At 39.5% G+C, this 26,511-nt stretch overlaps 2 protein-coding genes across 2 annotated transcripts; both read right to left on the minus strand.

Moving 5' to 3' along the window:
* Nucleotides 1-978: 978 nt before the first annotated feature.
* Nucleotides 979-25,824, minus strand: LOC123642725 (olfactory receptor 5B12). The gene is made up of 3 exons (XM_045558121.1): nucleotides 25,811-25,824; nucleotides 4,031-4,105; nucleotides 979-2,135 (listed from the first exon to the last, which is right to left on the minus strand). Exon 3 carries the CDS (start codon nucleotides 2,114-2,116, stop codon nucleotides 1,172-1,174), a length of 945 nt encoding a protein of 314 aa, XP_045414077.1. The 5' UTR covers nucleotides 2,117-2,135; nucleotides 4,031-4,105; nucleotides 25,811-25,824; the 3' UTR covers nucleotides 979-1,171.
* Nucleotides 19,848-21,160, minus strand: LOC123642726 (olfactory receptor 1444). The gene has a single exon (XM_045558122.1). It carries the CDS (start codon nucleotides 21,155-21,157, stop codon nucleotides 20,207-20,209), a length of 951 nt encoding a protein of 316 aa, XP_045414078.1. The 5' UTR covers nucleotides 21,158-21,160; the 3' UTR covers nucleotides 19,848-20,206.
* Nucleotides 25,825-26,511: the final 687 nt, after the last annotated feature.

The raw sequence follows: 26,511 nt of genomic DNA on the forward strand, positions 1-26,511 counted from the left end.
TTCCAGAACAGCATAAAAAGGACCTCCAAAAGCCTGTTCCTCCATAAAAACAATGACAACACAGGCAAAAGTATTTATAATACAAATTTTCAAAACTCTAGAAATTAACTAAAGGTTCTCAACAATTCAAGAAAAATGGCTGAATCTCTCAGTAGTACTAGTGAACTATGTGGCATTTTAACTTACTCTTCCTCAGCTCTGTAGCAGCCTTGAAAACCAACAAATACGGAATGATAGTAGCAGAGGAAAACATCAGCTGAACAGCCATTGAGTGAGCAAAATGTGTTTGGAGGTTCCTAAAAGGCCTCATTCCCAGAGTATTTCACCTATCTGCCAGCTCCCTAGAAAAACCTCAAAACTGTGAAGTTTTGTCTTTATTTCACCTGACTCAAGTCACACAGTCAGAAAAATCCTAATCCTAGGGTGTTTGTCAAAGCAATGTGCAGCAATTGCTTAACACTGCAATTGCCTGAATGTGTAAATATCAGTTGGAGCAAACAATAATCTGACCAAATTCTTACAAGAAATTTTTGAGGCCATTATAAATCGATACAGGGCCTCGAAAAGCTGCCACATATTTCTAGGGAATCACAAAAATCATGCATCTGTGTAAGGCCCCATGCATGCCCAGAAAAGGCCTGAGAAGGACTTAATCTTTCATCTTTGGCTAACTTTGTGGCTCTGAACAAACAATAAGTGAAAATTAAGGCAGAATTTAAACTGCTGGGACATTAAAGACAAGCTCCTTACAAAGCCCATTTGCAAGGTTTCAGAGAATTAATGGTTTAAAGCATTTTAAAAAATCTGTCCAATTGTTAGTTGACCACTAAGCTAACTTAGTAGAAACCGCAGTGACCACACATGACAAATAATACAGAATTAACATAAGTAACCCAGGAAAATCATTAAAAAAATAAACATCACCACCAAAACTAAATAAATACATAATCCCTAAGTGGGAGAGGAGACATAATTTCCAGAATATGCTACATTTTATTATTTAAAATGCCCTAATTTTAACAAAAAATAGAAGTCACCTAATGAACAAAGTATGACCAATACACAGGTTTAAAAAGATTGTCCATAGAAACTGTCCCCGAGGAAGCCCAGATGTTGGACTTAACAAAGATTAATTTGAGGGGGATGACACAGCATTGTGAAGTCTATATAATTAAAATTTGAATCCTATAGAAGACTTTGCCTTCCCAACAGTCTTTTTAAAGGCACTCTTAACCTCTTTGTTCCTCATGCTGTAGACTAGTGGATTCAGCATGGGAATGACTATGGCATAGAACACAGATGCCATTTTGTCAGTGCCCATGGAATGGTTAGAGCTAGGCTGTAAGTACATAAAGATGCCTGTCCCGTAGAAGATGGAAACTGCAGTGAGGTGGGAAGCACAAGTGGAAAAGGCCTTCTGGCGTCCTTCGGATGAGTGCATCTTCAGGATGGTGATAAATATGAATAGGTAGGAGATCAAGATTACCAGGATTGAAAAGAGGACATTGAATCCCACCACAAAAAAAATAACCATCTCACTGATGTGGTTGTCAGAACATGAGAGAGCCAGGAGAGGAGGAGCATCACAGAAAAAGTGATCAACTACATTGGACCTACAGAAAGAAAGCCTGAAAGTGTTCCCAGTGTGGATGGAGGCATTCAGGAAACCACAGACATAGCAGCCTATGGCCAGACAAGCACACACATTTGTTGTCATGGTGGTGGTGTAATGCAGGGGTTTACACACTGCTGCATAGCGGTCATAGGCCATTGAGGCCAAGAGGAAACTTTCTACTGTGATAAAGGCTGCAAAGAAGAAGAACTGAGTGACACAAGCAGTGTAGGACATGATTTTGTCTCCTGTGAGAAATCCTGCCATCACCTTGGGAGTGACAGCTGAGGAATAACCAAAGTCTGCCAGGGAGAGATTACTGAGGAAAAAGTACATGGGTATGTGGAGACGAGAGTCCAATAGAATCAACCCAATCATCCCTAGGTTCCCGACCAGAGTGATGAGGTAGATGAAAAGGAAGATTACGAAGAGTGGGATCTGCAGTTCTGGGTCATCGGTTAACCCCGCAAGAATGAATTCAGTCACCTCTGTAATGTTCTCCATTAGGAAATTTGGGGCTGCCCTGTAACAGTGAGAAAAAAAAATCAGAATGATAAATGGAGAGAGGACTGCTGAGATCAGTCAGCATGTCCATTTTGTCCCATGTCACAGTATTGCAATTGCTTGTTTTCCAGAAGTTCTGGACCTTAAACATGTCCATGACAACAGGATGCAACTTTAAATTATTAATAGTTAATAGAGTGTCCCTAAAAATGATTTTAGAGATAATGCATCCCAACCTCCTAGCTTCATAGATCACTAAACTAAGATACAGAAAAGATTCATACAAGATCATCAGATGAATTACTAACTGGAACAGGTGAGATGTGAAGCCAAGTCACTTTGAATCTAAGTCTTCTCTCTTTATCAAAAAGAAAAATTCATTTAAACCTTTTACATTCAACCTAAACTAAGCACACAATAGTAACTTGTTTAATTGACTGATTGAATGATTAATGAAATCTATCATTGCAAGTTAATGTGGATAACTGAAAACATGAAATTAGGAATAAAAAACATTACCAGTTTGCTTGGCTTTGTGCAAATAACCTACCTTTCCAGATCTTAATTAATGGCGAGAACTGGATGCACAAACATTTATGACCACACTCAACCTGTTAAAATCTTCAAAAAGTTAAAAAGAAATACGCCTCTGGTAATATCAACCAATAAACTATGTAAATTTCTGAATGCTGTTCATTCCTTCATCTCTCTATAAGCACTAATTCAGTATGGTACATCAGATTGCCTGCTAATTGCCAGGTCTACACTGATGCACAAGATACATTCTCTGACCTCAGGATGTTTAGTCGACAAAGACACCTAAATTTAGGAATATTATGTTTAGATCAGAATATTCTTATTCTCCATTCCCAAGGAGAGAGCATTGCTTTCTCATTTGCCCAGAACCGTGTGATGGTTATTGATCTCACTTACACTGTAGTCCATTAGTCAGGCAATGATACACTTACTGAATTGTGTGTCCAACACCAGATAAGTCTTTAGTGTCAGAATTAGAACTTGAGATCAGGTCTCCTTATTCTAGTAATTAGTTCTATCATATAATTTTTCACATCTCCGTTACAGTCTGTTTTATAACTTGTTTCAAAGCCCAATTTCTTCCTCAGTTAATCAACATTTCTTCTGTCTCTTTTTAAAAATATTAACATGGGCTTCCTGATTACAATAAAATTTTATGTTGATATCCCATTCAATTCTCTCGACAATTCTAGAATTACTCAAGATAACTAATATTATCATATTTCCTGAAAAAGAAAACTAAGATATAAATAGTTTAAATAACTTGTTCAAAGTAATACGAGCTTATACTTTGTGAAGTAGGGACTCAAGGCCTTCCTGTGCTTTTTCTTTATGCCACGTGAGTATACATGTTCTAATAGGAACTCATCAGTGCTTAGACATATAGCATCCCTAATCCAAAAATTCAAAATACGAAGTACTCCAAAATCTGAAACTTTTGAGCACCAATGTGATGATGCAACAAGTGGAAAATCCCACACATAAGTACTTATCACAAACTTTGCTTCATGTACAAAATTGTAATTACTATAGGCATTGTATATAAGGTAGACATGAAATATAAATGAATTTTGTGTTTAGACTTGGGTCTTATCCCAAAGATATCTGGTTATATATGTGCAAATATTCCAAACTTCAAAAAAATCTGAAATCTAAAACGCTTTTGGTCCCAAGCATTTCTGAATAAGGTATACTCAATGTATACTCAAGCTATTGAGGTTACTTAAGTTGTATGAAACAAAGAAAAGAATTATTCAAAATATTCCAGCCAAATCTCTGAATAAACCAAAGGAGAAATGGCTGCCTTGATGCATTTTCCTGATTACCTCTGCTCCTGCAACTTTATGGCTAGACAGTAGATTTGATCTAGAGGCTTACCTTTCTCCCTGAACAATACTACATGCAAGTCCAGCACCTTCACATGTGAGTGAATCTTCTATCAGAAATTCAGTCCTTGAAAGAAGGAAAACATCTTTTTTTGGAGACTATGCTTTAGTGTTTGCTCAAAAGGCTTAAAGTTCTCTAGAGGCTGAAAGAAATTGAAGGAGAAAAATGCTACTGGCTTTGGAATCAACTAACAAGAACTTTACTCCTGTATTTGCCACTCTTTCTTCTAAGTCACTTAACCTATTTGAGCCTCAATATTTTAATCTATAAAAAGGAAATAATAAAAGATATCCCCCAACAACATCAGCCTGAAGACTTTGCTTTGATAAGAAAATAATAGAATCCCCATAATATCTTATACTTGGTAAAGGGTGATAATCATAACCACAATAGACATCATTATTATTGGGAATTTTTTTCCCTGGACATTGTTACAGCCTCTCAGCAGTATGTCAGTTTAGAGGAAGGTCATTTTTGCTACTAGATGACTATTAACAATCAGATGGATAAATGAAAGATCAGAGTAACTCTAGTTCTTGGGCTGCTGCCTCTAATAAGAAGCCAGATGGAATCAGGTAGATACATGAATAGTTGAAGAATAGGAACCAGGAGGTAATTTATTGGTCATGAAGATCTCAGGGGATTACATACCTTCTGAGGGCTACAAAACACTTTATCTCACATAAATAGGAATCAGGTGATTAAGGTGTCTATGGGGATCCAGCTCTATTTGTTGTGAAAAATCATGAGTGTATTTACATTACTTTCAGTAATTCTCCTTGAAAATACACAAATCAAGCCAAAGCATGACCTCCAGAACTGCAATTTGACATAAATATTAAGAGATAGGAACACAGATTCTGTCATTAAATAAGGCAAGTGGACCTTAGGAATTAGTGCTTCCTTTAATTAACCTTAAATGTTAGAATGATTGAGAAGAAATATCAATTCATTCAACTGTTTATTGATCCCAAATAGGTTTAGCCATAATTATGAGACCTGGATCACAGATATGTACAAAATAAATGTCATTCTTGTGAACATGGTGCTAAAGTCTAATGAAGAAGATAGACACTTAAGCAAATAAACATCCTAAGAAACATAAATATATGTAGAACATTCATATATGATATGTATAGAGAATAAGCATATAACTATGCATTTAAAAGTGAGAGAGAAGAAAAGAAATCTACTTTATATTGATTGGTCAGAATGTTTTCTCAGGAAAGTTAACATTTTAACTAAGTTTAAAAATGACAAAGAACCAGCATGGAAAAGATCATTCCAAGCAAAATAAAAAATATGTAGTAAAGGACTAGCATTTCAAGGAAGTCATCAGACTCTAAAAGAAACCAGTATGATTTCTCCGTAGATAGATCTTTTCCTTGACAGTTTCCATTTCAGCATCCTCTCCAAACAAAATCTGAATAAAATAAAACAGAGATCAAGTGACATCAGCAAAATGGCGGAATAGGAGAGACAAGCCTCTTTCCCTCACAAAAAACAACAAATAGACAATCATCCATGAATGATAATAGCCTTAAGAGGGCTCAAGGGACCATTTAAGAACCTACAGCAATATAGGGAAACAAGTAAGGGGGAGGATGAAATAACTGAACTGTAAAGATTGCTGGAGAGATATACATACTTGAGATGTCTGGAGATGACTAGTATCAAGAAGAAGAGCAGGAGCTATTGTTATCAGCCGTTTCATGGGTGCTACTGTGTTCCCCAGCAACCCACTCTGCAGTGAACACTGATATCTGTCACCACTGAGGTAAAAAACAGCCATCCTCACAGTTACAGTCACCAGAGAGACAGAAACACAGTTGCACCACCACCACCCAAGAAGGAACCACTGTTGTGCTGCCCCATGACCAAAGCAAGCACCTCCTCCAACACTGCACATGCCTCAAACACTGGAGCTACCACTGTTACAGCCTAGCCCTGCCTCACACCTTAGAGCCTCAGTTGTGTGTGAATGCACACTCTAAATACCAGTTCCATAGCAATAGTGAGCTAGCCTGAGCCCCAGAACCCAGAGCCACTGCAACTCTGAGTATACCCATACTTTGGATCCTGGAGCAACTGTACCCCAGCTTTGGACCCCAGCTCTCCAACTACTCCACAAGCACCTGGACTTCACACATAGTCACCAATGCAGCAACCCAGGTGCTGGTGTCATCAGTGTTCCAGACTCCAGAAGCATTGTCCCTCTATACATGTTTATGGTTTAGACCTTGGCCCCATGGTTGATGCACAGACATTGTGCATCTGACATTGGGGTTACCAGAACTGTAAGCACACCCATGAGCCAGACCCTGTGCCAAAATTGATCCCCTCAGCCATAACTTACATGGTGGTTGGGAGGATCCCAGAAGCCTTTACCACTGAAGACGCAATATCCCTTGCTGCTGCTATTGACACCCACTATGATTGGGCCATTTGCACTCCAGCCTGGGCAACAGAGTGAGACTCTGTCTCCAAAAATAATAAATAAATAAATAAATAAATAAATTGGTATTACCCACATTGTGGTTTGGAGGTGAAATGAGACAAAAGATATAAAATACTTGGAGAAGCACTTAATCTGTATAAATGATTACTCTTGTTGTTATAGAATATTATCTCAAATCATTCTAACTAAAGGATCACAGCAGCATCACTACAAGGGCAAAGGCCTTCCACAGTCAGGACCTTGAAGACCTCCTTAAAATAAAATAAAATAAAGTCAACAAGGTTGTGCAGGCACCAGGTTGTTCCCACTACGGTGAGCTTAAATAAAGCCAGATTGGGATTTAAGGGTCTGGTGACTGATGTCTTGAAGGGGATTGCTCTGACATGAAGCTCTTAAGGGACAATTCCTCCTGTGAGTACATCCACGCTCCATGTCTCAAGTACTGAATATTTTAATTAAAATTTTGCCTGTGGGGACCAAGTTCTAAGAGAACTTGCTAAGGAAAGTCATGGGTATGTGAATTATTATTTCTTCTCCAGTATACCCATCTGTTCTTAAAAATAAAGAAAAAGAGACTATTAATTTTCTTAGCAGCAACTGACGTGGTCACCAGAGCAGGGAAGGGAACACAGGCTGGGGCATTCAACCAGTCATCAAGACTTCAGACAACATTATTTCCATATGTGATGTGGAGCTTTTTTTCTTTCTTTTAGCAAGTAAATATCTTTTTGTGTCTTTTGTTCCCCTTGACTCCTGAGGCCATCACCTGACAGGACTAAGATCTAGCACATGGCTGGTGCTCCAACTTTATTCTCTTTGAACACTAACCTTTGTTTTCTTTTCTGTGCTGTGTATTGTACACCTTCATATGAAATTTTCTTTTTTCTTTTTAATTATTATGGGTACATAATAGTTGTATATCTTTATAAGATACATGTGATGTTGTGATACAGGCATACAAAGTGAATTAATCAAACCAAGGTAACTGGGGTATCTATCACCTAAGGCATTTAACATTCCTTTGTGTTAGGAACATTCCAATTCCACTCTTTTAGCTATTTAAAAGTATACCCTGTTAGAGGCAAAAGAAATTTTCTTTCTTGGACTTACTACAGCACAAGAGGGTTATCTGGTTTTTCTAGTGATACATTTCCAAGTGGTGACTAATAAGTTCAGCCTCCTTATACTTGGAAATACTGCCATCTTTCACAAGTGACTTGAGAGATTTCTGTGGATAGGAAGAGAGAGGATGGATGACAATGCATGGGGACTTGGGATCGTGTTTGTAATTGTGTGTGTGTATGTATGTGTGTGTCTGTATTTCATTAGCTGGAATCCAGTCATCATATAGCCCTAACATATTTGCAAGGGAATTTCTGTGCTTAGAAGAAAAATAGTATACCTTTTTTCACCAAGTATTTTATGTCCTTTGTCTTATTTTGTCTCCAAACCACAGGGGTGAGTATTACCAATTTATTTATTTATTATTTCAATTTAATTTAATTTAATTAATTCCTTAGTTATAGTTACAGAACAAGAACTATAAGAAAGTGGGTTAATCTATAGTATGAGAAACTGAAGTCATAACTGTGTGTGACTCAGGTCACAGTCACATCTCAAGGCTTAAACTGTGGCAAGGGGGAGTTCCAACAGCTTTTAAATTATATTTATTTTCACACCTGTATATGTATTTTTGTCACTTACGTAGCCTCAAAAACAAGTCTTCCAGTATTTAGTATTTTTTATCTACTGAACTTCAATGTACTCAACTAGAGTCTAACACAGAGGGGCCCTAAGCCTGGTAGGGGGAAGGTGGACAAGCCACTAGCACAGTTACCTCAGAGAGGGGCAGTCCCAGCAGCAATTCCCTATGAGCAGTTTACAGAAGAGAAGACTCAGGTCAGGATTACAGACATTTCTGTAGGTTACTAAGGTGCTACCCATAGGTGGACAGCTACAGCACCACAGCTTCTTTCTGGGATATCTCTGAAGAACTGAGATGAAGAGAAATCCTCTCAGTGGGCAGAACTTTGAGCAGTGCACCTAATTGTTCACTTTGCTTGGAAGGAGGAATAGCAAGACATACATTTATGTATCAATTTATGGGCTATAGCCAGTGGTTTGGCTGAATGGTCATGGACTTGAAAAGAACATGATTGGAAAATTGGCAATAAGGAAATGTGAGGAAGAGGTATGTGGGTATACCTCCTGAATCAGCAAAAAACCTGAATATATTTGTATCCCATGTAAATGCTCACCAAAGAATGACCTCAGCAGAGGATTGTAATAATCAATTAGACAGGATGATCTATTTTGTGGCTACCAGTCAGCCCCTTTCTCTAGACACCCCAATCACCCAATAAGCTCATGAACAAAGTGGCCATAATGGCAGGAATGGAGGGTAAGTATGGGCTCAGCAACATGGACTTCCACTTACCAAGGCCAGCGTGGTACATCCAGCACTGAATGCCCAACCTGGCAACAGCAGAGACCAACACAAAGTCCCCAGTATGGCCCCACTCCCCAGGGAGATCAGCCAGCTGCCTTGTGGCAGGTTAGTTACACTGGACCATTACCATCATGGAAGGAGCAGTGTTTTGTTATCACCAGAATAGACACTCTGGATACAGACTTGCCTTCCCTGCATGCAATGCTTCTGCCAAAACTACCACCCTTGGACTAACAAAATGCCTTATCTACCATCAGGGTCTTCCATATAGCATTGCTTCTGATCAAGGAACCCATCTCATGGGAAAAATAAGTGTGGAGATGCTCATTTCCCTTACATGAGGTAGCTAAAATAGTCAAACTCATAGAAGCAGACAGTGAATGGTGGTTGCTAGGGATTGGGGGAAGGGGAAGCGAGTCGTTCAACAGGTATAAAGATTCCGTTATGCAAGAGGGGTAAGTTCTAGAGATCTGCTGTACAATATTGTAGCTATAGCTAGCAATACTGTATTGTGTGCTTATAAATTTGTTAAGAGGGCAGTTCTCATGTTACATGTTCTTATCACCATTAAAAAAAGAAAAAGAAATAAAGATATTTACTTCTGACTTTAAAAATAGTCACAGAATGTTTATGCTTCAGTGGCTTCTCTCTCTCTCTCTCTCTGCCTCTTGCTTCTGCTTCTGCTCTGTAGGCTGGAGAGAGGACAGATCAGAAGGAGCTTAAACCTGTGAGGAATGACTCAGCAGCAGGTCCTAGAGATACGACAAAGCCTCCTAAATCAGAAGAGAGTATCCTAAGGTTATATATCTCTTGTTAAGAACATCTCTGAGTGTCACCAAGATGTAGGGACACACTTAAAACACATATGACCCGAGGAAAGAACCCACACAAGTCTGGGTATGATTCCCATAGACAAATATGTGATTCACAGAGATATAAATATCACTCACTTAGATAAGTGGTGACTCAGACAAAAATAATCTAAGAAGATACCAAAGACATTATTTTATTGATGTATTTCTTCTGAGAGAAAAAAATAGCCTGAGATATCTGACACTGCTTTCCAGTTCCTCCTCACTAAGAACTATGGTTATCTCTGAAGCCAAGGTGGTTGATAGGATGAAGCTGCTACAGATCATTCCTGTTCTCAGTCACCTCTTCCGTGAAATGGAAATGATAATAATAATAATGCCCACCTAATAATAAGATGAATAATATTAGCTAATGTTTACTGAGCTTTACTCTGAGTTAGGAACTAGGCTAGAATGGTTATGTCATTCAATTTCTACAAGCCTTATGATAAAGACAGTACTGTATTATGATTGCTACTTTATAGATGGGAATTATAAGACTCAGAGATTTTAGTCATTTCCTCAGGGCTGCGTCACCAGTAAATGGTGTAAACAATATTCAAAGCAGATAAGTCTGATTTCAGAAGGCACAGCCTAAACTAACTATAATAAGCTACATACTATGTAAGATAATGCACATAGTAGTAAGCACTCAATATATGAAAGTCATTTCTATTATTTTGTCTAAGTACTGCTTCTGTGCATTCTACACTATTATCCCATGCTAGTCCACACTTAGGTATTTCTTTCTTGTGTCAGAATCTATTCCAGTCTTTGTAGACTTTTTCCATCTCTGCTGGTATGACGGCTCAAATTTCACTTAGAGAACAAGATTGTTCAATTGCTAAGAATCCTTCGCATCTCTCCAGCATGCCCTGCAAAGCTCAAGCCTCTGGATTGAGGCCTCTTATCTTCTGTGCATTCATGTGTTCATCAAATTCTGAAAGGAAGTTCATGAACCAAAACAGGCTAAGAACCACAGCTCTGGCTATTGTGACTGAAGCATGGCTGCTCTGCTTATGAGGAGCTGGGGTTTGGCACTTTCCTCCCTCCTCTGAGCTTTCTGTGTTCAATGCCAGACACCACTTAGATTTTCTTTCTGTCAAAGCCCTGCAGAACACTGGTACCATTACGTGAGTGCCAAAAATAATTCCATGTTGTCCAAAAATTTAAAAAGTTTGGAAACAATACTTAAAAAATCCCCATCCCGGAGAGTCAAGTGTTCATTAGCCTACGGAAGATGCTGAGATTTCCTGTAGCAAAGTACCAGCAAGCTGTTTAACTTGCCTGCTCATAGAACTGCTTTTTCCTGTGTAACTCTTTTAAATTCCCATAGCATTAGTTCTTGGGAAAAAAAATCCAATATTAGAGAGAAGTGTGTAATCCGTGAAATTCCTGCAATGTGTCCCTCTGGGGACAATGCACCTCAGAGCTAGACTCTTTGAGTATTTCATATCCATATTCAGGACAGCCCTTATATAATTTGCCCATTTTCATAATTCTCTCTCATTAGCTTGAGTGTTCCTCGAGGACACATTTTTGCCATATTTACCTTTAAAATACCATTAAAGTGTTTGGAATGTATTAGTCATAAATAAATACTTTTTGAATAAATGAATAACTTAAAACCTTTTGTTTGTTTCATTGATGGTGAATAGACTAGCCAACTATTCTGATTTGTCCAGGATTGAGGGATTTCCTGGGATTTGGGACTTTGGGACTTCCCATGCTAAAACAGAAGGTTCCAGGCAAACCAGGACAAGTTGGTCATGCTATGTGGTGGGACTCTTTGTCTTGTTGATTTTTGGTTTTAGTTATCCTATATGTGCACTCCCTCTGTGTGTCCAGAATTGAGCTGAACACTGGCCATGAATTATTTTGTTTAGTCCTCACAATGGTCCCAGGAAATAGGTATGATTTTGTGCCCATTTCACAGAGGAGGAAATTAAGACAAAGATTTCATGCCTTGCCCAAGGATACACCTTATCCCATGGTCTGGCTCTAGAAGCTGTACCTTAAACACTTCACTCTCTTGCCTTCCAAAATGAATTCTGCAGGTACAGCAAAGAGCATAAGGTCATGAAATTCATCTTTGAAAATAAGAGCTCAGGAATTCACATAGGAAATAATTCACATAGGAAATAATGTAGACAGGCATAATCTACTCCCTGTTGGGTGAGATAGAACGTGAGAGAAAGAAGCCTGGAAAGCCATAATCTTCACATTAATCCAAGAAGTGAGCGAATTTGAGTATGAGCTTCTAAAACGTTATATACAGGCCAAGCAAGCTGAGAGCTATTTTGGGCTCTGTTATGAAATACAATCACATGGACAGGTGGCCTACATTTTCAGCTTTATATTTGGTGAGGAGTTTTGCAATCAAAGTGAGAATGCCATTGCACTGACTGTATTCAGAATAGGCAGCTGGAGTCCTACAGATTCTGAGCATGCTGAGCAGGAGAGCTAGCCGATGGTATGGAGTGGGAGATAGAAAATCTGGAGTCTAGACTCAGTGTGGCCCCGCTAGCTACTGACATGAGAAGAGCCATTTAAGGGTTTTTTGCCTCAGTTTCCTCATATGAAAAATAGAAAGTAGATCAGGATAGAGTAGAAGAGCCAGAAAAAGAGTGGATTAGAATCCTGATATCTTAGCCTCAGTTTTATCATTTGTAAAATGGGAAATTTGATTCACAAATCACAGGTTATCATTAAGTAGAAAATGGTGAAACTTGTCCAGCTGTTGGATCTTCTGTAAGTCACTTCCCATATTTGACCCTTAGTTTTATCAACTGTAAAGCTAAGATAATAAATGGTTTTATTGTTTTTTTTTTTTTAGATAATAAATGTTAACAAGGTAACTATGAGAAACAACGTAGGTGACAATGCCCAGGTGAGCTCACAGCACATAGGAAACCCTCAGGAAATATTTGACGAGGGGCTGGTCTCTCAGACTCTTCACATCTCTAGGAAATGTGCATTTTGTGCACATGAACCTCAGGGCCACTGTTTCCTGCTTACTCTAAGAAACAAGTCTGAAGATTTAGGATTTTATGTCTGATATTGTTAGTAACATAAGTCACAACCCTGAAGAAGGTAAAACAATATTATTTGGCCATATCAGAAATTCTCATAGAATTGGGAGTGAGTGAGATCTCTCAGATCAGATTCACTAAGAAATAGATTCTGAGATGGAGATCCGTATGCAGGTGGCTCTGCAGGGAGTGCTCTTGGGAACAGTGCCTGTGAGGTAGAGACAGCAGTGGCATCAGACAGAGGGAAAACTTGGGCTGCAATGCTGTCTCGACAAAGGCCTCAGCCAATCCTTTGGGGAGCTTGGGAGCTGAGATGGCCCTTAGTAGCTATCTCAAGGAAACAGGACAAGAGGACCAGGCCTTTATAACCCTTACTGACCAGTCTTGGGGGATGCCAGTTACCTGGGGAAAGGGCCATAAGTTGGGGGTACTTGGCCTCCTTCAGCTGAAGGCAATACCTAGAAGGAGCTCAGCTGTGAGATCCAGGTAGTACACCATGGTACCCCTATGGGAAACACTATTATTGACTTAAGAGATCCTTGAAATTGAAGAGAAGAAATGTGAAAAGGAGCCAACTAGGGACCGAAAGAGAATAGTTGCTGCAATTAACTTGAAAGTCAATATACTGGCTCCTGAAATTACTTTCTCTCCAGCTTTAGCCAGGTCCACATATCACTCAGATAGAAAGTGACCATTCTCTGAACAGAGAATCAGTAAAGTGTTTATAAAGACAAAGCATGACTCTATCAGACACACTCAGGGAGAAGCAAACTGAACGGGTACTCACAAGCACAAACTAGGTTGTGGCTGCCAGTCAGAGCAGCTGTGGTCTGTGAGGTGGTGTTCAGAGGTGGACTACAGCACGGCGTCTGCCCAGCCACTTCCTGGACGTGAGATGTTCAGAAACCACTTCTCCTCTCCAAGCCTCAGCTTCCTTGTCAGTAACATGCAATGGAGTAACAAAGAAAAGCCCTTTTCTCTCTCTTTCGTCCTTATGTAACAATAATTCTAGATCTTTGTTATCATTGTTAGCAAGAAAAAAAAAAGATTACAAAATGGATGCCTTGGTAATGACTTGTTTTCTGCTGTTAAGTTAAATTTTAGGGCAGTGCTTTCTCTGCATTATTCACTTTCCTGCTGATTTTCTACTTGAAATGCTACGGACTTCTCTTGTATTTTTGAGTGGTTTTTTTTCCCCCTCCTGCTCTTTAACATTTTACAGTTTCATGAGATCAGTGGTTTTTCTCTTATTCACAATACAGTCCCTGGAAGTCTCAGACTAGAGATATCAGTTATGTTTTATTACAGACACCAACTTGGGCTAACTTAAAGAATTAAAAGGAGGTAATTTAAAGGATATCCAGAGGTTTTCAGAATCAAAGGAAAACTGGGCAAAAGGCAGAAACCAAGGGCACTTCACAGGGCTAAGGAACAGAAGTCAGAGGCAAAGAATGATCTCGTGTCTGAAATGGCCCAACCGGACGGAATCCCACTGCTGGAGCAAATGAGCTCCAAGCCTTGATGGAGGTCTTGCATCACTTTCAGGTTCAAATTTAGGACCATGATAACTTCTTATTGGCTGAGCTCAGGACTCACGCCTGCTGCTCTATGCACCTCTCTACTTTTCTCTATAGGGATTTCTCTCTGGGGGGAAAGGAAGGAAATGTTCTCCTTGCCTCAGTTTCCATTGTCGGGTCAGTGCCAGGAATTCTTCTCCCACCAACCCAATAAGGATGAGATTTCACCAAGGAAGTCAGAATGTTTTTAAGAAGAAAAATGGATTCCAGATACACAAAATAATGACCAATGTCTGCTACAGCAGGTGCTCAAATAACTATGTAGGTGGATATGTCCTCACACATAAAATGCTGAAGAATTTCCCTTAAGAAAACAAGTGCTTTACTTTAACACAGGTGCATAAGCAAAATTGTTCCAAATATTCTCTCAGAGAAGTTGGTATTCTGCCTTTAGCTCTGATATGATATCTAGAATTTCCTTAGTGGAGCTTGAATCTATAGTTTAAGTTTGAAAACGTTAGTCTGAAAGAGAATACACTCCACAGTTGAGCACCAACATACCATGCCAAGCTCATGTTCCATTACTTCTCTTCACAAATGGTACACTCCAGCCAAACAGACACTGTTTGCTAAATACCTGCATAGCTTCCTTTGTATTTCACTGTGTCTATCTTCCTTGTCCTCAACAAATGCTATCTTTTTCAATTCCCTACCCTGGAATCTATCCTGTATCTATTTACCATCGCATTTTATATGTATCTCTCTTGGTTTTTCTACATAGAGTTAAAGTTACTTATGGATAGGTCTTATTTGCTCTTTACTTTATACTATAAGCTTCTTGAATATAGATATTCTGTTGGATAAATCATGTTTTGACATTTGTACTATGAAATATAGCATATACAGAAAAGTTAGTAGCAGAAATTTATATAAATTCTTTGAATATAAGAGCTACGTTTGATTTACCTTTTGTGTGTGTGGTTTTTCATTTCAAAATATTAAGCGGGTACAAATGTTTTTGTTACACAGATACCTTGTATAATGCTTAAACTGGGACTTAGTATTCCCATCACCAGACTAGTGTTTACTGTACCTAACAGGTAAGTTTTACTCCTCCCTTCTCCCGCTTCCCCCTTCTGGGTTTCCAATGTCTTTTCTATCTCTTTGTGCTCATATGTGCCCATCACTTAGATTCCAATTGTTAGAGAGTAAAGGTAGTGTTTGTATTTCCATTCCTGAGATATTTTGCTTAGGATAATGGTCTCCAGTTCCATCCAAGTTGCTACAAAAAGACATTATTTCATGGAACCAACCTAAATGCCCATCAGTTTATGAGTGGATAAAGCAAATGTGGTGTGTGTGTGTGTGTGTGTGTGTGTGTATCTCATGGAGTACTACTTAGCCATAAAAATGAATGAAATAATGTCTTTTGGTTTATCTTTTTAACATTTTTATTGTGATATATATTTTTGGTATGTGTGTATATATATATATAAATTACACACAATGTGTGTGTGCATATATATTATTTGGTGTGCCAAAAAGGTACATAAAACATCCAGGTTCATTTGGCTTTCCTTATCCATCCAATCTCAATTTTCACCTTTCTTCTGAGCTTCTAATCTGAATGGTCTACTTTCTTACCAGCTTCTGCTAACAGCCATATGCCATCCCATCTCCACACCTGGGTTCAGGTGGTTGGTTAGCTCCCATACAGCTCTGCTCATAACATTTTTACCAATAGCAATGCTATTGTCAGAAACAGACATTTCCAATTTTGGAAATGCTTTCCCCTCAATTATCTCATTTACCCCCACAACACCCTTGAGGAAGGTATAGCTGGTGCTATTATCTTCACTTTGATGATGAGGAAACTGGCTCAGAGGTAAGTGGCTTATGCCAGTCTCACAGCCAGTAACTGGTAGAGTTTTGACTAGAAGCTAAAATAGGAATCTTGGAATTCTGCAGTCTTTGTACATTATCTCTTCAGAGCTTGGCTCAAGTCCCACCTTCTCTAGGGAGCTGTCCCTGCTCACAGGATTATTTCTCATTCCTAAAGAGTTCTAATTATTAATTTCTGTACTACTCATTTGACAACGGTGACAAATACCTTGAACTATCATCTACCCAGAGGTATGTGCTTTGTTCCATTGCACTATTTGTAAGCTGCTCCTGAAAGCAGAAACAATGTTGAAAATCACCTGATTTCTTTACCAACGTCACATTGTGACTTTCCTACAACCTGTGACCAGTTAACATTGGCTGGGTCTTGGCCGTCTTTGTGGGCTGCAGCATTCAAAGAGCCAAATCCAACTATCAAGACTGAAAATAAACATACCCTCATCCACTCATGTTCCATGGGGTGCAGAAAAAAATTCCTGCCAACAAAGTTATTGAACCTTGTAGTCATTAACCTCAAAGTGCATTACATTAGTCAACATATATGCAGGAGGCTTTGCTTTGTTGAAGTAGGAATTACATTTTATAGTCCTACATTTGTTTGCATTCTCCAGAGTACCTTCAACACAGCTGGGTCTTACCATGAAAGACTGTAAGTGATTTACACATCAAATAAGACCTCCACGGAAATTTACTAAAATATATAGCTTCTTTTCTTTTCTCAGAGCACTGGGAAGGGAGGGCTCAAATCTTGGCTCCTCTTTGTAACAGTAGGCAGGTTAGTTAACTTCTCAAAGCTTTGGGTTCCTTAACTGCAAAACTGAGGCACAAATACTTATCTTGTGGTAAAAAAATGAAGGCCAAAATGTATTTTGACACACAAGAACTTTATAGAGCATAAAGTCTGAAAGAGTCAAGAAAGATTTGGTTCTCCGTGGGTTTAAGCAAGTTAAACTGCAAAAATCAAGGTTTTCAATTGCAAAATGATAGGGTTGGTTCAGATGGTTTTCAATGGCTCTTTGAGCCTTTAGCCAAAGAGCCTATGACTCAGCAATTCCAGCTTCAATTGTCAAGGAATCCTAATATTTTAGTTCTCCATTCCCTATACATAAACCTAAACAAATCATTGAATGCACAAAGGAAAACTTCTATGTAGAATAATTCAATCATAATCCATTGTTAAAAGAATAATCTATCCTGATATAAATAACTGGCCTGATTTATGTGTTTTCACATTCTCTTTTGGACATTTCAGGTAGGAAATCTCACTGTGCCTTTATTGCACTGCCTTGCACTGCAGGCTCTACCCACAGTGGCTCTCATTCATCAGACTGTTCCTGCAGGGAGAGGGTGGGTGTTGTTAATGACCAAATAGGCATTTAGTCTCCATTTGACAGATTTCCCATGTGGAAGTGAAAAGCTCCCCACAGTAATGTGTACTCTGTGAATTGACGTCTTGCTGGCGACAAGACGTCTCCTTCTGAGTGGCTTCTATAAATGAATACTCATGTAATGTCAGCTTGAAATGTGTCTGCTATAGAGGTGGGAGCTTGAAGGGCAGGAAGTTAAACAAGGGATGAAAATAAAATCTTGGACTTGGATGGGTTAGAGAGAGTGAGGGAGCTCAAGAGTCTGGTGAGAAGTACAAGGATGGCTGAGTGAAGAGCTGATACAGGAATCTCATCTGCATCAAATGTGCGTCCATTGTGATGGGCACGTTCACATATCTGACTTCATGTTATCTTCACAGTTTATCCTGTACATCGGGTTTAGAGAAATTAAATTACTTCCTTGAGGTCACATAACTAAGAAGAATAAGGATTTTCATACATCTTTCAATACTAGAATTGGTACTCTTTTATACCTATTTACAGTCAAATGTAGCACCTTTTTGAGGGGATTTCAACAGAAAATAGAAATACGTAGGCATTAGGCATTCAGCTCTTAGAAGATCTGCATTTTTCTGCCTACACTGAAGTATAGAGTCATAAAGAAACACACCCAGAAATATATCTTACTATGTACTGTAATAGTGATGATGAATAGATGCTAGACTTTAAATTTTCACAGAGATCTAATGGCTTAATGGTGAAAAAAGTTCTTGCTTAAGTCGAGCATAGAAAGAGCTTCAGAAGAAAAGAAGGAAAAGGAGGAGGAGAAGAAAGAAAAGAAGAAGTAGAGGAAGAGAAGGAGGAAGAGGAGGAAAAGGAGTCAATCATATCAAGTAGGGGAAAGCAGAGCTAAGGCTGGAATGTACATGGTGCTGGGATAGCTGCTTCTCAGACTCATCTCCAAATCTGGGCACCTGTTAGCTCTGTAACTTCTGTAAGTCACTGAGAAAGTCTCTGTGTGTGGCAGATCCCAGCCTTCAAAGGCTGTTTTCCAGGTGTGTTGCTGGAGGAGCCTCGCTGCTGAAAAGGAGAGAATACTCGAGGGTAGATGAGGCAGGTGTAGCTCGCCCAGGCCTTGGGCCCCGAAGCCTCTGATCCTTTCCAGTGATGACAGGCATGTGCCAGAGAAAGCTTTTCCTCAGATGGGCCTCATATTCCACAGCTCCCTCCTTGCTCCTTTCTCCACAAGACCTATGATTTACCTACCTCAGACAGGGGCTTCCCTGTGCATGATGGAATTTGATAATCTCAAAACTAATTTGACCTTCTAAGCCACCTGATGGAGCTGACCAAGATTTATAGTTTTCACATTTAAAATACAAATTTATTTGTTGGGTATCTTTTTCTTTTTGGAGATTTAGAAATCATGAACTCTGTGGTGAATTGCATTAATCGTAGCTGTGAACACCATCAAGCACTTGATGTGTGAGAAGTAAAATTAATCACGCCATGCCCTTCCCACGCACACACATTTGCTCACACCATCTAGCACACGGAACAAGACCCGAGGGAGGACTAGCGCTGTGCGTCATCGTGCCATGCCTATATTAAAAGTAAATTTCCAGGCAGGCTTTTTATTCTTATAGCATCTAATTACAGAACATCAAAATGCAACAGGAACCCAGAGGTGAGCTGAATTATTGAAAAAATAAAAGCAAAGAGGGCTCCAAAAGCTATTGCCTGTATTCATAATAGATTCACCAAACTTGAGGGTGCTGAGAAATGCAAGCATTTAATTCCGAAGACAAATATCTCCTTTCATAGCCCTTGGGAAAATTGCTTTTTTTCTCTAAACCTTCTGCATGTTTTGGTAATTATGTTAGACAGAGGCCAAAAGCATAGAAGAGAGAGAAGACTCTCCACAGAAAGGTACATTTATTCAGGTCAAAGTTTAAGCAATTTGTCTACTGACACTGTTCCATACTTCTGCATACAAGGTGACATATTGTTTCCTATCAAAGTCGCCTCAGCACTTTAGCAAAAGGGTGCATGACCAGTGAGGAAGGGTGGGAACATGGATAGGAATGGAAGGGTAGGGAGGAGAAAAGATTTAATCCTGGGCCACCTAATTCTTGATCCAGTGCCCTGTCCTCTAAATTACGACCTTCTCTGAAACGTTATTGAAAATATTGGAACATCCTTCATTTTGCATTAGAAATTCTAACTCTCAAACTCTCAGAACAAAGAAATGAGCAACATAATACCCTGCACTCAGTTGATAAATATTATACATGAAGATGAGATCCTTACACCAAATTTAATAGCAAATGGGAATTTCTTACCATTAAAAATAAAGGGAGGAAAATTCAGCACGTTCAGTTAAACACTTCTATCTTCTGCTTTAAACCATATCAAGAAACTAATGCAAGAAAAGTTTAAATGTCTTATGTTGTAATTCATTAAATATAAGATTATCTTCCTGAGTAAGACATTTCAAGGTGCCAGTTTTTGCATCTTCTCCTAATAGCAGAAGTATCCACTGTTCTTGGGGAAGAAAGAACTAAAACCTGCCAAACCTCAAAAGTCATGATACTCAGGTCTGAGAGAAAGCTGATCTCTTAGTTACTGGCCTACTTCCTACTCATACGTAAAGATTGAGGGTTAAATTTGTTGAGCATTTTCCAGAGAGAACTTTTAACTTCCTTGTTCCTAAGGCTGTAGATCAAGGGATTCAGCATGGGGATCACCACAGTGTAAAACACAGACGCTATTTTGTCTGTGTCCATGGACTGGCCGGAGCTGGGCTGTAAGTACATGAAGATGATGGTGCCATAGAAGATGGACACTGCGGTGAGGTGGGACGCACAGGTGGAGAACGCTTTCTTCCGTCCCTCGGCTGAACGCATTCTTTGAATGGCAATGTATATGAAGATGTAAGAAATGAGGATGACCAGGAGGGTGAAGAAGACATTGAAGCCCACGACAAAGAAGACAACCAACTTGCTGATGCGTGTATTGGAGCATGAGAGAGCCAGAAGTGGGGGAATGTCACAGAAAAAATGATTAATCTCATTAGCACCACAGAAGGAGAGTCTGAAGGTGTCTGCTGCATGGACAGAGGCATTGAGGAAGCCGCAGACATAGGAACCTGCAGTCAGGAGGGCACACACACCTGCTGTCATGGTGGTGGTGTAATGGAGAGGCCTGCACACCGCTGCGTGGCGGTCATAGGCCATGGAAGCCAGGAGATAGCACTCGACAGTGGCAAACCCCACAAAGAAGAAGAACTGAGCTGCACATCCATTGTAGGAGATGACCTTGTTCCCTGACTGCAATGCAGCCACCATCTTGGGAGCGACAGCGGATGAACAACCCAGGTCTACAAAGGAGAGGTTGCTGAGGAAGAAGTACATTGGTGTGTGCAGACGGGCGTCTGACTGGATGATCACCATCATCCCCCCATTCCCAACCAGGGTGATGAGGTAGATGAATAAAAATATTAAAAGGAGGGGAACCTGAAGATTGGGGTCATCTGTTAATCCCACAAGGATAAACTCTGTCACTTCTGTGCTATTCTCCATTGTGGTCAACTTGAATTTAGCCTGGTGATTAAAGCATAGGAGTCAACAAAACTCAAATGAAAGTGTAAAAGGGATAGTGAGATAATATAAAACCAGAAGACTAATATATATTGAGAATGTACTATGTGTAAGACATGCTAGACCCTTCCATTATACTATAGCATTTAATTCTATGTGATAGGTGATATTATACCCATTTTACAGATAAGAAAGTTAAGGATCAGAGAGCTGAATATAGAGCAAGATAAGCTAATTAGTAGGACTGAGAATCAAAGTTAACCCCTTTGTATTTCTGAATCCAAAAGCTATCCACTCAGAGCCTGAACTCTTCTACACGTTTACATCATATATGTGCAAATTATGATGTGGATGTGCACGGAAGCACTCCCAATAAAATAGCCTCACTAGAGATTTCCTAAAATTTTCTATGCATATGTAATTAAAATTAATAATTATAGAAATCCTAATACTTTACTATAGGCCAGGCACGGCTCCAAGGGCTTCACTTGTATTTAACTCATTTAATCCTCATACCAACACTTTGGGCCTAATTCTTTTATTTTCCTCATTTTACACAAGAAGATACTACATATATGATAATACTCCCTCATATTCAATGCTTTATCTTTGTAAACCATGCTCCATGATTTAAAATATGCAAATAGAGTATTTTTCTTTCTTTCTTTAGAGTATTTCCCATTGGCAGTACATTTTATATTGGGTCTCCTTTCTTTGGCTACTATCTGCTCCTAAAATTGAGCATCTTTTACATGGAGACTGGATGAGAGAGCTATTATTATAAAATAATAATAATAGTTAAATAACTATTGCCTAAAGCCACACAACTGGTAAGTGCTGGAGGCAAAATTAAAAACCCTGGTGTTTGATACCAAATCCAGAGATCCTAATCACAGCTTTTGATGTCTTTATGAATTTATCCATCAACAGTAGTTCAACTGAAAGGGGGTATGGTATATAGAAACAGAAGTACAAGTTTGTAAATATTTAATATACAACTATAAACTTTTTTTTTTTTTTTTTTTTTTTGAGTCAGAGTCTCACTTTGTTGCCCGGGCTAGAGTGAGTGCCGTGGCGTCAGCCTAGCTCACAGCAACCTCAAACTCCTGGGCTTAAGCGATCCTACTGCCTCAGCCTCCCGAGTAGCTGGGACTACAGGCATGTGCCACCATGCCCGGCTAATTTTTTCTATATATATTTTTAGTTGGCCAGATAATTTCTTTCTATTTTTAGTAGAGACGGGGTCTCGCTCAGGCTGGTCTCGAACTCCTGACCTTGAGCAATCCACCCGCCGCGGCCTCCCAGAGTGCTAGGATTACAGGCGTGAGCCACCGCGCCCGGCCTACAACTATAAACTTAATACATATAAATGTGTGTGTGTATTTGTAAGAGGTGAAGAGTTGTATATATCACCATTCAGAAGTCTTGTTTTTGACCCTGACTGCAGTGAAGTCCTCCCTTCTCTGCACTCTCCAAGCACTTGAGCCTTGGATGATTATTACACAACTAGTTGGGCAACCACTCAGCTCTTCAGCTAGCCCTAAGCCGCTTGGGACAGTGACGTCCCCTCTGGTGCACCCAGCCTACCCCAGCAACTCTCACACATATGTAAATATTTGGTGAATGGAACAGAACATCAGCAGCAAAGTATTTAACTATTTCTCATGCTCTGTAATTCCACAACAAGCAGTCTATTGTTCTCTTGTCTAGTTGAGCCTATGCCCAACTAAAATATTAGCTTAGACTTGTCATATGGAAAACATTCAGAAGCAACAGTGAGTTTGGGGAAGGTCAGGCCTGCACGTAGGTGTATGTCCTGCTTTTAGAGCGTTTGTCCTTTCCTGTCGTTGTTCCTCGGCCTGAGGTGTTCACAGGCTTTCTCTGCCCCTGAGAGCGGAGTGGGTGGGTACGGACTCAGAAGAGGGAAGAGAGAAAATGTAAGAAGGGAAGGAAGAAACCAGAACTAGAAGGAGAAAAATGCTTCAGCCCTGCTTGGCCTTAGCTCACCTTGGAGAGCAACTGCAGCACTCAGATTGATGACGAGCCCTTTTTAGAACCTAAAAAGAAGGGGACGGCCCAGCTTGTCCTGTTTGGATGACCACTACACACACAGGTGATGTGGGTGGTTTCATAAGAACCAGGTCAGCCGACCTCAGAAACACTACTGGACGGGGACCACAATCACATTCCGCCTCCTCATCTCCCACTTGGCACCTCTGTGAGCAATGCTCCAGGGAGTACATTTGCAAATATCTTCTCATGCCTCTTTTTTTCCTTAGGATGAATTTTCTAGACTTTCATATTTTTTAGCCTTTTAAAACTTGTTTGTAGATTTCTATCCAGTAACGTATCAATTAACTTTACAACCAGCAGCACTTTCCATTCGATTTTTACAGCCTTTTTTGATTTTTATTCTTTTGATTTTTGACATGTGTGTACTCTCTAATTTAGCAGACACAATATCCTGTAATCTGTGACAGGCAGTGTCCTGATCTTACATATTAGAAAACTGAAGTATGTGGTGCCCCTCAAGGTCACACAACTGCTTAATTGTAAAACCTATGCAATGCTCCAAAGCCAGATTTTCAGCCTCAGCACTATCGACATTATGAGCTGGATAGTTCTTTGGTGCAGGGGTGGGGAGAGGTGGTGCTGTCCTGTTCATTGTAAGATATTTAGCAGTTTCCCTGGACTCTACCCACTAGATTCCAGTAACACCACCACCACCTCAATTTGTGACAACCAAAAATGCCTCTAGACATTGTCAGATGTCCCAACTGTCCCCTGAGAGGTAATATTCCCCATGGTTGGGGACCACTCTTCTAGAGTTTATAAAAAGCAGTGGTTCTGAAGTTTATAAAACTCTTTTTGCATTCACTTCTTCATTTAATAATTGCATGATTAGAAAGATAAATAGATAACAGATATAGACATGAAAAAACTGAGGCTAGGAGAAATAAGTGACTAGTTCAAGGTCTACAGCTTAGCCAAATATTGCTGTTCATTGGTGGAGAAAATCCAGGAAGGGATTTTCCTTGCTTGCTAAGTACTGTGGTCCTTTGACTAAGGAGATATTAAGCCTCCCATATCATAAACCATCCTTTTTTTCTCCCAATACAGGTAGGATGAAAAACTTGGAAAAACTCCAAGAATAAAATGCAGCTGACTTAGGGTAGATTCCAAGTTATTTTCCAAACCACCTTCTCAAAAGTTTATTTGATCAATTTCCTTAGTTAATAAAGACCGCCCAAGTATATTCAGTTAGGCTGTAGGTCAATTTCTAGAAGCCATTACACACTCCCCATACTGAACTGCCCCAGACTGCCATGTTCATCTATCAGCAATTAACACTCAAGGTACTTTCTGTGTTCTCTTGATGGGCAACGCTTTCCATTAGGCATTACAGGGACTGTGAATAAATGTGTCTGGATCCAGAGCGGCATGGAGAAATCTGGAGTCAGAGCAGAGAGAAAAGGCCTCGTCTACCCAGTGCCAACCCTGAAGGGTTGCCAGGCCTGAATCCAAGTCCTGCTACTGCTGCAGTACCTCCTACTACCTACCCTAGTCCTGCAAAGACCACGCTTTTCTTCATGGGACTAAAATAAATGTCAGAAGGAGTCTCGAACAGGAACAAACATTTTAAAAATATCTAACAAAAGTGTGTTGAAAACTGAAAAAGCATTAAAATAGAAGGAATTATTACTGTTATAAAAAGAGAAGGATAAGTCTAAGCCATCAAGACAGATAGTCTGGAAATAAAAGGTTCCATCAAAATTGCTTCTAAAATGGTTTGAAGAATCACCCCCAGCCATCACACCCCCACTGGGGAGTTCTAAGGAAGACTCAGTGAAATAGCTACTAGACTAAATTCCATGAAGGAAGAGACAAGATCTATTTTGTTTGTTGCTGTTTTGTGCATTATTACCCACTGCCTAGACTAGTGGCAGGCACAGAGAAGACCCAAATATTTGTTAAGTGAATGAGTGAATTAGAATTCCATACTTAGATTATCACAAAAATATAATTATAGACCATGGCTATGTGCTACAAGCAGAAAATACAGAGTGCTGTGAAACTAACAGAGGAACGTGATCCAATGTGTGGGGAAAGGCGAGTGTCAAAAAAGGAGGGTGTCAGAAAAAAAAAAAGAATTAGAATTCCAGCAGTTAAGTCAGAATAATAGTTTTAAGGCTTAGTTTCTTTGGAACTGTAGGGAAGGCAGTTTTCCTTTATCAAGAGAGGGTGAAGTAAGATAAAATATGGGAAAATCCAGCCAACTGTGTGATCTATGGTGGGTGCTCAATACAAACTAGTTTATCCATCTCTTTATCAAACTGTAGACCAATCATATGAACCTGTTTCCCAGATTTTGTTAATACCAGTTGGCAGCAACATCCCACCTAACAATGACTGTGTCAACAGCTGTCTAAGTAAAGGTGACTCAGAGTTACCTATGTGAAACTTCTGTCTCTATTCTTGCCAGGGAAGCTCGGGAAAAATGGAATTAGGAGTTGTTTTTTTTATACCTACTTCTGAACCCCATTTTTTTTTTTTAGACAAATCCATTATTTCTACCAACAGTGTGAAGAATACTGCTTTGCAAAAAAAAAAAAAAAAACGTCAGGGAAAACATACCTATGTCCTTGGGAATTATGAGATCTCAATTCAGAACTGCTTCAACTACTGGACTTTTTGAAGTCTGAAAAAGAAAAGAAAAGCTATTGGTCTCCTAGGACATTGGATTTCAAAGAGTAAAAGATTTCCTGAAGCTATGGGATAAAAGGGAGTTCAGCAGCTGCTGCTGCAGTTTGCTTGAGACCTAAGTGAGTTATAACAAACTCTGTGAGAGGTCTGACATCAGCCCTATGTAGATTTAGGAGCCTCTCAAGGGCGGTTCCCCAAGGTCTCAATTCCAATCCAGGGCTCAGAGACACACAAACAAGCAATCAAAACACTACTTTCCTGAGGGAACTGAAATACCATTGTGACCTGGAAGAGCCTGAAACATCCCTTAAGGGCTGAAGAGGAGCCCCAGTTCTAGTCACAGGCTGACTTTTTCTTTGCTCTCATGAAATTATTTTCAAGGAAAATTTCCCTGTTAGAATAAATTAAAATTTTTGAAAAAAGAAGAAATACAAAGTGACCAAGCAGGTGGTAAGCTAGGTGATATAAGCCCAAAGATGTTTTTGTACCACTCTTGGAATTTTGTAGCATCTAATCTCCTGACCCACATGTCCAACTGTAAAGGCTTAGATTTCTTCTTTGTTATTTTATTTGATCAGTGCAACAACCGAGGAAAAAATAGAGAAAGGAAAAGGGAGAGATGGGGGAGAGAG

The sequence above is a fragment of the Lemur catta genome, chromosome 7 (assembly GCF_020740605.2).
Source record: "Lemur catta isolate mLemCat1 chromosome 7, mLemCat1.pri, whole genome shotgun sequence".
In the NCBI taxonomy this organism is placed as follows: Eukaryota; Metazoa; Chordata; class Mammalia; order Primates; family Lemuridae; genus Lemur; species Lemur catta.